This window comes from Gasterosteus aculeatus, chromosome Y (genome assembly GCF_964276395.1).
Source record: "Gasterosteus aculeatus chromosome Y, fGasAcu3.hap1.1, whole genome shotgun sequence".
Classification (NCBI taxonomy): Eukaryota; Metazoa; Chordata; class Actinopteri; order Perciformes; family Gasterosteidae; genus Gasterosteus; species Gasterosteus aculeatus.
In genome coordinates this window covers 14,232,085-14,244,174 of record NC_135709.1, presented here as the reverse complement: position 1 = coordinate 14,244,174, position 12,090 = coordinate 14,232,085, and the positions used below count along the sequence as shown (strand labels likewise).

The 12,090-nt window shown below is 43.7% G+C and overlaps 2 protein-coding genes across 5 annotated transcripts; one reads left to right on the top strand and one right to left on the bottom strand.

The window, feature by feature from the left end:
- Positions 1-5,076: 5,076 nt before the first annotated feature.
- Positions 5,077-9,914, bottom strand: LOC120812786 (ribitol-5-phosphate xylosyltransferase 1-like). 3 transcript variants are annotated; one of them, XM_040168996.2, is made up of 7 exons: positions 9,845-9,883; positions 9,668-9,726; positions 9,348-9,524; positions 6,982-7,084; positions 6,519-6,833; positions 6,227-6,397; positions 5,077-5,681 (listed from the first exon to the last, which is right to left on the bottom strand). In XM_040168996.2, exons 5-7 carry the CDS (start codon positions 6,785-6,787, stop codon positions 5,279-5,281), a joined length of 843 nt encoding a protein of 280 aa, XP_040024930.2. In that variant the 5' UTR covers positions 6,788-6,833; positions 6,982-7,084; positions 9,348-9,524; positions 9,668-9,726; positions 9,845-9,883; the 3' UTR covers positions 5,077-5,278. The 3 variants fall into 3 exon arrangements, with proteins under 3 accessions (XP_040024930.2, XP_077953932.1, XP_077953933.1); XM_078097806.1 differs by having other exon boundaries at positions 9,668-9,910; XM_078097807.1 differs by having other exon boundaries at positions 5,100-5,681; positions 6,701-6,833; positions 9,668-9,914.
- LOC120812875 (cytochrome b-c1 complex subunit Rieske, mitochondrial-like) lies at positions 9,112-11,552 on the top strand. 2 transcript variants are annotated; one of them, XM_078097809.1, is made up of 2 exons: positions 9,112-9,267; positions 10,834-11,552. In XM_078097809.1, exons 1-2 carry the CDS (start codon positions 9,204-9,206, stop codon positions 11,442-11,444), a joined length of 675 nt encoding a protein of 224 aa, XP_077953935.1. In that variant the 5' UTR covers positions 9,112-9,203; the 3' UTR covers positions 11,445-11,552. The 2 variants fall into 2 exon arrangements, with proteins under 2 accessions (XP_077953935.1, XP_077953934.1); XM_078097808.1 differs by lacking the exon at positions 9,112-9,267 and adding an exon at positions 10,137-10,346.
- Positions 11,553-12,090: the final 538 nt, after the last annotated feature.

Genomic DNA, 12,090 nt, shown 5'->3' with positions numbered 1-12,090 from the left:
GCTTTTAGAGAAAAGTTATCCAACTGGTCAAAAATACAGTCAAAGGATGCTGAAGGATTGAGAGACTTCTCATATTTCTTAAATGCCTGTCTGCAGGCCATGCCCCATGTAAAAGGTTTAAACATCCTAAACGATTGTGAGGAAAATCAGAAGTTGGTGCGGAAACTGCCAGAGTGGCTAGCCTCACGATGGAACCGGCAAGTAACATTGCGTCTCACGGAGGGAAAGGATTTCCCTAGCTTCAAGGACTTTGCCAAGTTTATGTCTGTGGAGGCCGAAACCGCCTGCAATCCAGTCACCTCTTTCCTCGCTCTCCATCCACCTGATGGTTCTGGTCAAGAAAAGTGGAGCACAAGGGTAAGCAAAAGAAACAAAGCCAGCACCTTTAACACACAAATTGTGGTTGAAAACAGTAAGCAGACCACAACAAAGGAAAAGGTCAAGGCCCCTTGTATGCTTTGTAAGGATATCAGTCATCAGCTTTGCAAATGTCCAGACTTCATGCAAAGAAAACTGGAATACAGAAGGGCGTATGTCAAAGATAACAGACTGTGTTATGGATGTCTAAAACACGGTCACAGCGCGAAGGAATGCCGACATCGGCACACATGTGACTCATGCAGAGGACGGCATCCTACATGTCTCCACGATGATGGCTACGGAAAAGTTGAAATCAAAGAATGGACAAATAGGGAAATGTCAGCGCAACACAGGGAAACGGAACCAACGTCTGCCGTTTCTCTCAATGTCACCAGTCAAGGTCAGTCAGAAAACACCTCAATGATAGTGCCAGTGTGGGTGTCAAGCGACAATAATCCATCCAGAGAAAAACTTGTGTATGCCCTGCTGGATACACAAAGTGACACAACATTCATTGAAAATGATGTAAGTAATGAACTTCAGCTGACTACTTTCCCTGTTAAACTGAAACTCACTACGATGATGGGTGAAAATATGGTCTTTAAAAGTGAACGGACATCTGGTCTGCGTGTGAGAGGTTTCAATTCTACTGTGCACATCAAACTGCCTCCTGCATACACCAAGGACTGCATTCCTGTAAACAGACAACACATACCAACGCACGAAACGGCAAAAGGATGGCAGCATCTCCAAGCAATTGCAGATCAAATGCCGCCTCTTCTTAACTGTGAAGTGGGGTTACTCATAGGATACAATTGTCCAGGAGCTCTCATACCCAGGCGTGTCATAACAGGAAAGGATAACGAACCCTTTGCTATTCTCACAGACTTAGGGTGGAGTATTGTCGGCTGTTCAGCAACTCACTCTGATGCACAATTGTCAAACGGTCACTGTCACAGAGTAACTGTGAAGGAGCTGCCCGCAGTGACTCCATTGGATGCAATAAGAATGCTCGAGACTGATTTCAGAGACACTCAAGGAGATGACAAAACAGTCAGTCAAGAAGATTTGATTTTTCTTGACAAATTAAAGGAAAGCATAAAAACAAACAAGCAGGGACATTACGAAATGCCCCTCCCTTTCAGAGAGAGGCCCTTCCTTCCTGATAACAAGCAACTTGCTGCTGTAAGATTAAGCCACCTGAAAAGGAAGTTCATTTTAAATGAAAGCTACAAGAATGACTACATGAACTACATGAAGGACATCATTGAGAGAGGTGATGTCGAGGAGGTATGCGATGTGGGCACTTATGGAGAAAAATGGTACATACCTCACCATGGTGTTTATCACCCCAAAAAACCTGAAAAGCTGAGAGTGTTTTTTGACTGTTCTGCAAAGTACAAGGGAAGTAGCCTCAATGAACATCTTCTCCCTGGCCCAGATATGATAAACAGTCTGACAGGTGTTCTCATTCGCTTCCGACAGCATCGCATTGCTCTGATGTGTGACATAGAAAAGATGTTTCATCAGTTCCATGTCTCAGAAAATGACCGTGATTATCTACGCTTCTTATGGTGGAAAAACAGAGACCTAAGCACACCTCCCCAGGAATTCAGGATGAAGGTCCATCTTTTTGGAGCTGTATCTTCACCGGGGTGTGCAAATTATGGATTGAAGCAGCTCGCCAAAGAACACAGTCACACACACCCATTAGGGTCACAGTTCATTGCCAGAGACTTTTATGTGGACGACGGCATCATTAGTGTAGAGTCTGCTGAAAAAGCCATTCAAATAGCAAAGGAGGCACGCGAAATGTGTGCAAATAGAGGTTTACGCCTTCACAAATTTGTGTCCAACAACATTGCCGTTTTGCAAAGCATCCCCGCAACAGAACACGCCATGGACATCAAAACAAAAGATCTCAGATTCAATGATCCAGCTTTAGAGAGAGCATTGGGGATATATTGGAACATCGAGAGCGATTGTTTCACTTTCAAAGTCTCTCCAAAGAACCAGCCCGCAACACGTCGCGGCATCCTGTCATCTGTCGCCTCCATATACGACCCGCTGGGCTTCGTAGCTCCCTTCCTCCTCAAGGGAAAGAAAATTCTCCAAGAAATGTGTCATCAAGGAACAGGATGGGATGATCCAATTCCAGAGCGGTTGAAGCCACGGTGGGAGAAATGGGAAGATGATCTTGTTAAGATGGAAGGAATACAGGTAGCTCGCTGCTATCAGCCTCCTGGCTTTGGAAAGGTGATGAAAACTGAATTACATCACTTTTCAGATGCCAGCACCACGGGCTACGGCCAATGCACATACCTGAGACTGAAGAATGAAAGAGGAGACATTCACTGTGTTCTTCTAATGGGAAAAGCGCGAGTCTCGCCGCTAAAGGTCACAACTATTCCAAGGTTAGAACTTGCCGCAGCAGTTGTCTCAGTCACAGTGAGCAATATGCTCAAAGAAGAATTAGGCTACTGTAATGTAGAAGAGTTCTTTTGGACAGACTCAAAGGTTGTATTAGGCTACATTAATAATGATGCTCGCCGTTTCCACACCTTTGTAGCAAATCGAGTGCAGAAAATCCGTCGTGGCTCAGACCCGAAGCAATGGTTCTATGTACCAACTGATGAAAACCCAGCAGACTATGCATCAAGAGGGAAAACAGTAGATGAGTTGCTCTCTTCTGATTGGTTCACCGGCCCTAGCTTTCTGTGGAAAGGAGAAATAGAAGTGCCAACAGAGGTGCTTTTGGAGCTACCTGTTGGTGACCCAGAAGTTAAAAGGGCTCAGACATTCCAGACAAAGACCTCAGAGCAAGTTGATCTTGTAGGAAGATTAAAGAAGTTTTCATGCTGGTCTCGGGCCGTCGGGGCAGTGGCGCGTCTCTTGCGGCGTGCTAGAAAGGTCAAATCGTGTGACCTTTCAACAGTCAGCGAAAGACAAAGTGCAGAACGACTTATCATCAAGGACATACAAAGCCAAGCGTACGGAGAAGAGATTAAACTATTAAAAAAGAGACATCAGCTTCCAAGACACAGCAAGCTGTATCACCTCGATGCTTTCCTGGATGCAGAGGGTGTGCTCAAGGTGGGAGGTAGGCTCAGAAGCTCACCTTTTCCTAACTCTTTTAAACATCCAACAGTCATTCCTCCAGGACATCACATGACTAATCTGATCATCGCCCACCATCATGAAACAGTAAAACATCAGGGCAAAGGCTTCACCATGAATGAAATTAGGTCCAATGGCTATTGGATCTGTGGACTCAGCAGAGCAGTCGCAACACACATCCGCCACTGTGTGACATGTCGAAGGTTGAGAAGACCAGCTGAAAGCCAAAGGATGAGTGACCTGCCTGTTGAAAGAACAGAACCCACCCCACCCTTCACTTATTGTGGGATGGACTGTTTCGGCCCCTTTTGGACAAAACAAGGGAGAAAACAAGAAAAAAGGTATGGATTGCTCCTTACCTGCTTCTGCTCTAGAGCCATTCATATTGAAATGTTGGAGGACTTGTCCACAGACACATTCATTAATGGATTGAGATGCTTTATTGCTTTAAGAGGTGCTGTACGACAAATTCAATGTGATCAAGGCACCAACTTCATGGGTGCAAAAAATGAGCTGAGTGCTACATTAAAGGAGTTGGACACGAATAGATTGAACGTATTCCTCACAGAAAAGCAGTGTGACTTTGTAATGAATGCACCTCATGCCAGCCATGCAGGTGGTGTGTGGGAAAGGCAAATCAGAACTGTCAGAAGTGTTCTTAATGCCACTCTGTTACTTGCCTCTGGTAGGCTAAATGATGCATCATTGCGCACCTTCTTTTATGAAACCATGGCTATAGTGAACAGTCGTCCGCTCACAGCTGATACCTTGGACAGCCACAACAGTTTGGAGCCACTCACTCCTAACCACTTGATCACGATGAAATCCACCACAGCCTTGCCTCCACCTGGCAAGTTTGAAAGAGAGGATCTCTATGGACGAAAGAGATGGCGTCAGGTGCAGTACCTGACAGAGCAGTTTTGGAGTAGATGGAAAAGGGAATATCTACACAATATCACAACAAGACAATGCTGGCATAGCACTAAAAGGAACCTGCAGGTTGGTGACATTGTACTGGATGCTGAGGACACTTTACCACGAAGCAAATGGAAACTCGGGACAGTCTCAGACGTCATTAAAGGCAAAGATGGACTTGTGAGACGGGCCAAAATCTTGTTTGGAGAGAAGGAGCTGAATCACAAAGGAGAGCGCACCAACAGGCCTGTTTTGGAGCGCCCTGTCCAGAAATTAGTTCTATTGTTAGAGGCTGTTTAAGCACTATTGCAGTTAAGAAATGCTATATTGTTTTCTGTGTAGTTTTAGCCCATACCTTTGAAAGGTTATTCTGTAATTTGAAATTGAGTGTTTTAAGGTTTCTATTTTGTAAAAACACTAATTTGGTGGGAGTGTAAGTAACTCTGCAGATCTTCTGGTAAAAGGGAATTGTACCTTTATTTTGAAAGGGTAAAAAGAGGATGTTTCTGCGTTTTGAATGTGAGCTTAACGGAACTTGTTACTGACAAATGTGAATTTTATTTAAAACTATTCGTTTAATGGACTCGTAACAATAATGGCAAAAAGCTCTTACGGTGGTGTTTTTACGCTGACGTTCAAGGATGGTATTGCATGGAAAGGAAGAAAATAAAGGAGTAATTTCACCAGCAGTAAGTGCCATGTCTTACAGCACACACAAATGGTTTCATAATAACCCGCATAGGAATATTACTCTAAACATCATCAGGCACACAACATCCGTAGTACGACACATTTATCCACAAACCACAGAAATGAATTAAACCAATATTGAACGGCTGTATACCCCTGTGTACCTTTTAAATGTATGTTTTGATAAACACAGCCGTCAGCCGCTTTTGAAGAAAGTCTCCTCGATGACCTCGGTGAACCTCTCTTTCATCTTCTGACGGAAGCCTGCGTACCACTCCAGCAGCATCCTCCTCCTGTCCACCCTCTGCTCCTGGCTCATCCCCCTCTCCCGCTCCAAGATGGCCGGCAGTTCCTTCCAGTTACTGATGAAAACGAAGGGTGCTCCTGCAGCTTTGAGCAAACGCAGCGGGGAGCTGGACCCGGACGCGCAGGACCCAGGCGTCAGTACATCTTCCACCACGGGCACTGAGCCATAGGAGCAGGCCTCGTAGATGCGGTAGCACTCGGTGTTGATTCCGATGGGGCACAGAGTGAGCTCGCTCTGGGCCAGAGCCGTCTGATAGCGTTTCAAACTGTCTGCTGTCTCCTGAGGGAGCCATCTGAGGCAAGGAATGAATGTAAATAATACGACACGGTGGCACTGTTCTAATCAGATGATTTATATTGTAGACATGTCACCTCAACACCATCATTCATTTAATAAGTTAAAAAAAGAAAAATTCTTAAATCTTAAATGTTGGAACACATAAAAAAGTAGCTACTGATAACATCAGGGCAACACTACGGATTTTTAGAGAATTACTTTTTAACCCAGACTAACTGTGCAACAGGACCTAAATTGTGTGTGTCTATAGTTTGCAAACTATAAAGTAAAGCATTCTACACAATTCCAATAAGATTTTTGGTTGGTTGGAGTCCTCTTTCTGTGCAAAAATGTGTTTGATAATATAAAGGCTTACATATTCGGCCTCTGATGTCTAACTTAAAAGTAACGGTTCCCCTCAAAATCTAAAATATGTAGAAACCCAACGATTTCTAGCAAAAACAATGTTATCATAAATTATCTAAATATCAATTTAAAGATCTAATACTAGCAATGCATTGATTAAAATAAATAGAATGTAACTGTTAACTAATGACTTACTTCTCCCTGGCAGTGGTGATGCATTCCTTATCCAGACCAGATTGTTTAAGCACCTGCATAAGAATATCTCTGGAGGAATTTTTGTAAATAGTTCCCAGGAAATTGCAGAGGTATGGCCTGTTGGAGGTAATCAGTTGGGCATTTGGCCTGATCATTGGAAACTGCCTGTATCTGGACAGAGAAGCAAAACAGAGCAACGTGTTAGACAAAGCTATTCAAGCTGCGGTTTAATGTACTGCTATGGAGCTATAAGGATGTACACATGAACACACACAAGTAAGAAATGACATACGTGGCAACACCAAGGGGCCACTGGAAGACATCCTTGTCGTTGACCCATAGGCTGTCGTAAACTACAAACAGTAAGTCTACAAATCCACCATTTCTCTTTAAGTATGGGGCAATGAAGTTGTTGTTGCAGTGCTCATTTCCCAGCAGGACCACCGCCACATGTGACACTGTGCGGGACTGTACCAGCGCTTGGACATGCTCCAGCCACCGTGTAGAGTAAGAGACCTTCTGCTGTTCCCGGCCATTCAGAACCAGAACCAGGCTGTTCATATCCAGCGGGACATGCCCCTGGACCACAGCAGGACCTGTGTAAAAACTAAGAAAGGAGAGGCAAGAGGAAAGGGAGAAAATTAAATTCCGTATTTGAGTCTTTTACATATTATGGGGGTGTTTCACGGGGAGACCAAGGCAGACAACATGCTTGGCTTTGGCAGTTTTTATGTATCACATGTTTGACTTCTTACCTGAAATCTATCTTTCCTGACTGCAGTTCCCCCTCTTGCCATTGTACGATCTTGTCAGTAGGGTTGAGGGGTCCCTCTAAAATATGTTCCCAAAGGTAAATCCCTGAGGAAAAAAAAACGGGTTCATGGCCATTTAATACCAGAGTTAATACTTGCAACACGTGCAGTGGCGTCATACCATACCGTTATACCATTGACTTCTACAGTAGGACACAAATCAATTTCATTTATGTGTTTATGTCTGTAAACTCCTGCTAGTGTTATCAGGTGTACACTGTGGTGACTGTCACTTCAGCCATCTTAGTGGTATCCCTGTCTCTAATCCAATTATTTTGTCTGAATAAAGAATTATAACTTGGCATGTTTTAAAAAAAATAATTTAGAAACCTTTTTTCATTAATTGTAAAATTTTCTTTTTCTCAACAGCATTCATCTTCATCACAATAGTATTTTCCTGTACTCTTCAATTACACTGCAACTGAGATTTAGTAATACAATCCAGGGGCCTCATTTATAAACGTTGCGTACGCACAAAAGAAGCCGTACGCCGCTCTCTACGTAATAATTGGTATTTATAAAAAGCAAACTTGACGGAAAAATGTGCGGTCCTTCACGCAAGCTCGGACCCATGCGTACGCACAAAACGGGTGAAATGAGAACCGTCGGCAAATGCAAGAAACGCGCAAACGTGTGTGAAAGTGTGTAAAACTAGACTTGTGTAAATGAAATGCCAATACTGCCTCTCATAAATAACACGAACACCCGTTTGATCGATCTGCAGCGTAAAACAAACAGAAATACAAATTAACACATTTTCAAAAAGAAAAGAGAAATATGTTCTGCGATAATATTGGCATGTTATGCAATTCATCCTCAAAACACAGCGGTTGCTTGTCAGATGCAATCAAATGGACGGTAAGAAAATGCCATGATGCCATCACAATGCGTAATGACGCGTAATGGCTGATCTTGCGCTCTTAGAAGAGGTGGTACATGGAAGGATTCGCGCTGTAGTGCAGCGCACCATCGGCCTGTTTAAGGGCAGATGGTGCTGCCTCGACTGCACTGGAGGGAGGTTATTGTTAACTCCTGAAAAGGTGTGCACGCTTTTTTGCATTCACTTTGATGTCAGACCATTTTTTCTTTATTTCGGACACGGTACGAGGTTGTGAGGCTGCAGCGTTGCTGTGGTGCCTTGGCATTAGTAATGCCAATACTGTGCCCTCCAAAAAGCATTTTACTTCCTTTCCACCTCGCCAATGAGAACTTTGACTTCACACTGAGTGAAGTTACGTTTCTTCGTTTTCCTCTCAGTGTTACTCATGATTTCGCAATCGATTAATATTCATTTGTGGGCGTTCCACAGACTATATATGGGCAACTATGGGCGTGACATGAAGCCGCAAAAGCTGCGCTGCATTTAGAAGTGATTGTGATTTATTAAGGGAAAACTGCGACGTGCGTACGCACGTCCTATGTTTCAGCCGTATGCCACTTCTGGCACAAATCCTACGCAAGGTTTTATAAATGAGGCCCCAGGTTCTCTGTTAATTCATAGAGTCATTAAATATATATAATTAGAAATCTAATCTAATTTTCAGTAACTCAGTAATATTTTCAATGTATTGAACTTATAATTATCTTTTTTGATATCATATAAAACCTGTGATGACCTGGGAAATGTAAACCATGCTGCAGGCGCTACTAACATGAGGTCAAATACGTCAGTGGTTTCCTGTATTTCAATGCATCAAACTTTTATGTATTTCAAAAGCCCTTAAAATGATGTTTGGTTGTATTTTGTTTTAACATTTGCTATTTCCTAGTTCCTTTTTTCTTGCACCTAATATTCTATTCGACATTATAATGTAAGTTGATAAGATAAAGCAAATGTTGAAATTAATGCAAATGATCAAACACAATACTTGAAAAACCAAAAATTAAGATTTAATGAAAAAGAAGAAAAAAAACGTTTTAAATCATGTGGTGACACATACTCGTCATTTCACTCCCGTCCACCAGGACACATAACGTCACTGTTAAGAGTGTATGGATGCATGTAACTGTAACTGTTTCCTGATTCCTGAGTCATGTGATATTGAGAGCACCACTTCCATATAAGGGCAGTGTCCCCGCCCCTTTTCTCTATGTGTAACCGTCTCTCCCGTGAGCGGGCAGTTTAGCATGTCGTGCCTGCATTAAACAAAAATGCCACGAGTTAAATGGCTGAAGAGATAAACGTCTGGACGTCCGTTCATTCTCTGGTATCATTGTTCCGCCGCGCAGGTAGGCCAAAGGAGTAAGCCTACCTATCAACAGTCACCTTCGCTGCAGCCAGTGACAGTTACACGATACCAACGACCCACCTATGGCAGCTTTACCCCAGATCTGCACCCTGTATCGTTTGGGTTGGTGTATTCGACCCAGTTGCTGTTTGAAGGCCTGCCTCTTTTTGGTGAGATCGGAGTTGTAGTCCACCTGTTCATTCTCCCACGGATTCCAGTCACGGGCTAAAAACGGAGCACCGTCGTCTTTGACACCATCTGCAAACGCAACACACACACTTTCCCGTCATCTCAAGTTACCATAAAAAAAACGGCGTTCAAACTGTAATTTATTTTGGAAACGGTTTGCAATCGGGACCGGATAACGGTTATGCTAATGTTAGCTGTTACGGTGATATTACCCGAGAGCGCCCCCGTCTCTTTCTTCACCACCGTGTGAACGCGGGAGATGACTTTGGTGCTGAAGAAGACATTGTATGCAGCATAGAGGGAAAATGCCACGTAGGCAAAAATAATTAGGAGGAATAGCTTTCTTTTTGGTATTTTCATTTTCATTTAATTGTATTCTCTCAGGTTACCATTGTGTAGCTGCTCTCCATCTTTTGGTGAGCGGACCCTTGTATACATTCCGAGGACCCCCCCATCCCAAGTCACAGCTGACTTAGAAAAACGCCTGTGCAAAAACCTCCGCTATCTTAAATGGTTGTGCAATTTCGAGCACGTTGGTTCAACCCGTTGGCATATTTGAGTACTGAATACATAAAATGTAATTATGGCTTTAATCAAAACACGTGAACATGTGCAATTACGCGATGCATAATCAAAAAACAGACCATAGGTAACACGGAACCTTGAGAGGGCGGGTGGAGTTTCTGGGGAAGCACATCAGGGAGACGCAAAGCGATATCTTTTTTTACTCGCAAGGTCGTGTCGTTTCCGCGGACCATCGGCGTGGAGCTCCCTTATTCTGGGCCAAGATGATGTCCATGTCTGCTCGCGTCGGGGCTCGTTCCCCGTACTTGCAGGCGACAAAGCAGACAGTTAAGAGCCTGCGGCTCGCGGACCTGCTGCCTTCTGCTGGTGAGGCCGAACGACGCGTTTGTGCCTTCTGGTGTAACAACGCGACTTATTATAGTGACCGCAAACTGACTAAATAACATTCTCATTTAAACAAAACGTAATGTACGTTTGGTGTGTCTTCATTTCATCGTCTGTAATAAACGGTAAACAGCTGTGATATGACGTCACCTGACGTGTGAAACATGATAGAAGGTCAACTCTAATTTAAAACGGCTCAAAGACGTTAATTTAACGGTTACGGAGATGAACAGGATGTGAGACCCTGTTGTTATTGTTTTGTTTCACGTACCAATACAGGTGAAAGGTCTTCTTTGTTAAAAAAAAAACATAGATTCACTTGTATGAGTTAATCAAATGTGAATATTTGTTCGTTTTCAGTGATGGCATCCTAAATATCTCCTATCTAATATACAAAAATAAGAAGATGACGCTGCAATTTTCCCATCTGACGCCTCTGCCTTTAAAAACTTCTTGTGTTTCTTTTCAGCTCCTTGCAGGATCCGCCTCGCCCACACAGATATCAAGATCCCTGACTTCACAGACTACCGCCGCGCCGAGGTGACGGACCCCAACAAGTCCTCCCAGGAGAGCAGTGAGGCCAGAAGGTCGTTCTCGTACCTGGTCACTGGCGCGACCACCGTGGTCGGTGTGTACGCAGCGAAGACGGTGGTCACCCAGTTTGTCTCCTCGATGAGCGCGTCGGCAGATGTCCTGGCCTTATCCAAGATCGAAGTCAAGCTCGGCGACATCCCCGAGGGCAAAAACATGACCTTCAAGTGGAGAGGGAAGCCCCTGTTTGTCCGTCACCGCACGGAGAAGGAAATTGCAACAGAGGAGGCCGTGAACATCGCGGAGCTTCGGGACCCCCAGCATGACAGGGAGCGAGTGCTCAACTCCAAATGGATCATCGTCCTCGGCGTGTGCACCCACCTGGGATGTGTGCCCATCGCCAACGCCGGAGACTATGGAGGCTATTACTGCCCGTGCCACGGCTCCCACTACGACTCTTCAGGGAGAATAAGAAAGGGACCCGCTCCGCTAAATCTGGAAGTTCCCTTCTATGAGTTCCCTGACGAGGATACGGTCATAGTGGGATAAATGTGGTCTCGTTTCCTCTCAGTAATAGGTATTTTTTGATGGCTCTTGTCGAGAGATGAGTGACATAAAATGTGTGTAATTATTATTAAAGACATATTTCTAACTCTATGACTGAGCTCATTTTTCTTTTTTCGTTAAAAACAACAACACAGCGTGTCTTTGATTCTATGATATTGTATTTATTTTATCCTGCACTACTTTTAGCATTTAGTCTTTTGCAAATAGTGTTATGTAGCACGAAAGTTTCAAAGTGAAAGGGTGCTTAAAAGAAAAATGATTTTTGAGGGCAGAAAATGCCCAAATGAGGAGAATAATTACATAAAGGGCTGAACCAATGCACTGCTGTGACAGTGCATGAAACAACACTCTAAAAGCAAATGTGTATTACATCTCTTTGTTGCAAATACAAAAGCTTCAGACCACTACTGGATAGAGTGATTCAACCTACCGATATACTGGGGCGAGCTTATAGAAAGGGGAGATGGTAAAAGCGGGTTGTGATCAGACCACATTCCTTGGCCTCCACACCAAACTTGATGTTATGTTGTGTTGGAGCTGTGTGATAAAGTCCAAACCAGATCCTGATGACGATTCCTTGTTTAAAAAAAGGAACCATTAATAATAATGACATAATTCAATAAATTAT

Excerpts from the sequence above, each read along its gene's own strand:
- LOC120812875 (XM_078097808.1), top strand. The coding sequence starts at position 10,244 with ATGATGTCCATGTCTGCTCGCGTCGGGGCTCGTTCCCCGTACTTGCAG. Across the intron at positions 10,347-10,833 it reads GGACCTGCTGCCTTCTGCTG|CTCCTTGCAGGATCCGCCTC; the intron begins GTGAGGCCGAAC and ends GTTTCTTTTCAG.
- LOC120812786 (XM_078097806.1), bottom strand. The coding sequence starts at position 9,821 with ATGAAAATGAAAATACCAAAAAGAAAGCTATTCCTCCTAATTATTTTT. Across the intron at positions 9,525-9,667 it reads AGAGACGGGGGCGCTCTCGG|ATGGTGTCAAAGACGACGGT; the intron begins GTAATATCACCG and ends TTGCGTTTGCAG. Across the intron at positions 6,398-6,518 it reads TGGCCCCTTGGTGTTGCCAC|ATACAGGCAGTTTCCAATGA; the intron begins GTATGTCATTTC and ends TTCTCTGTCCAG.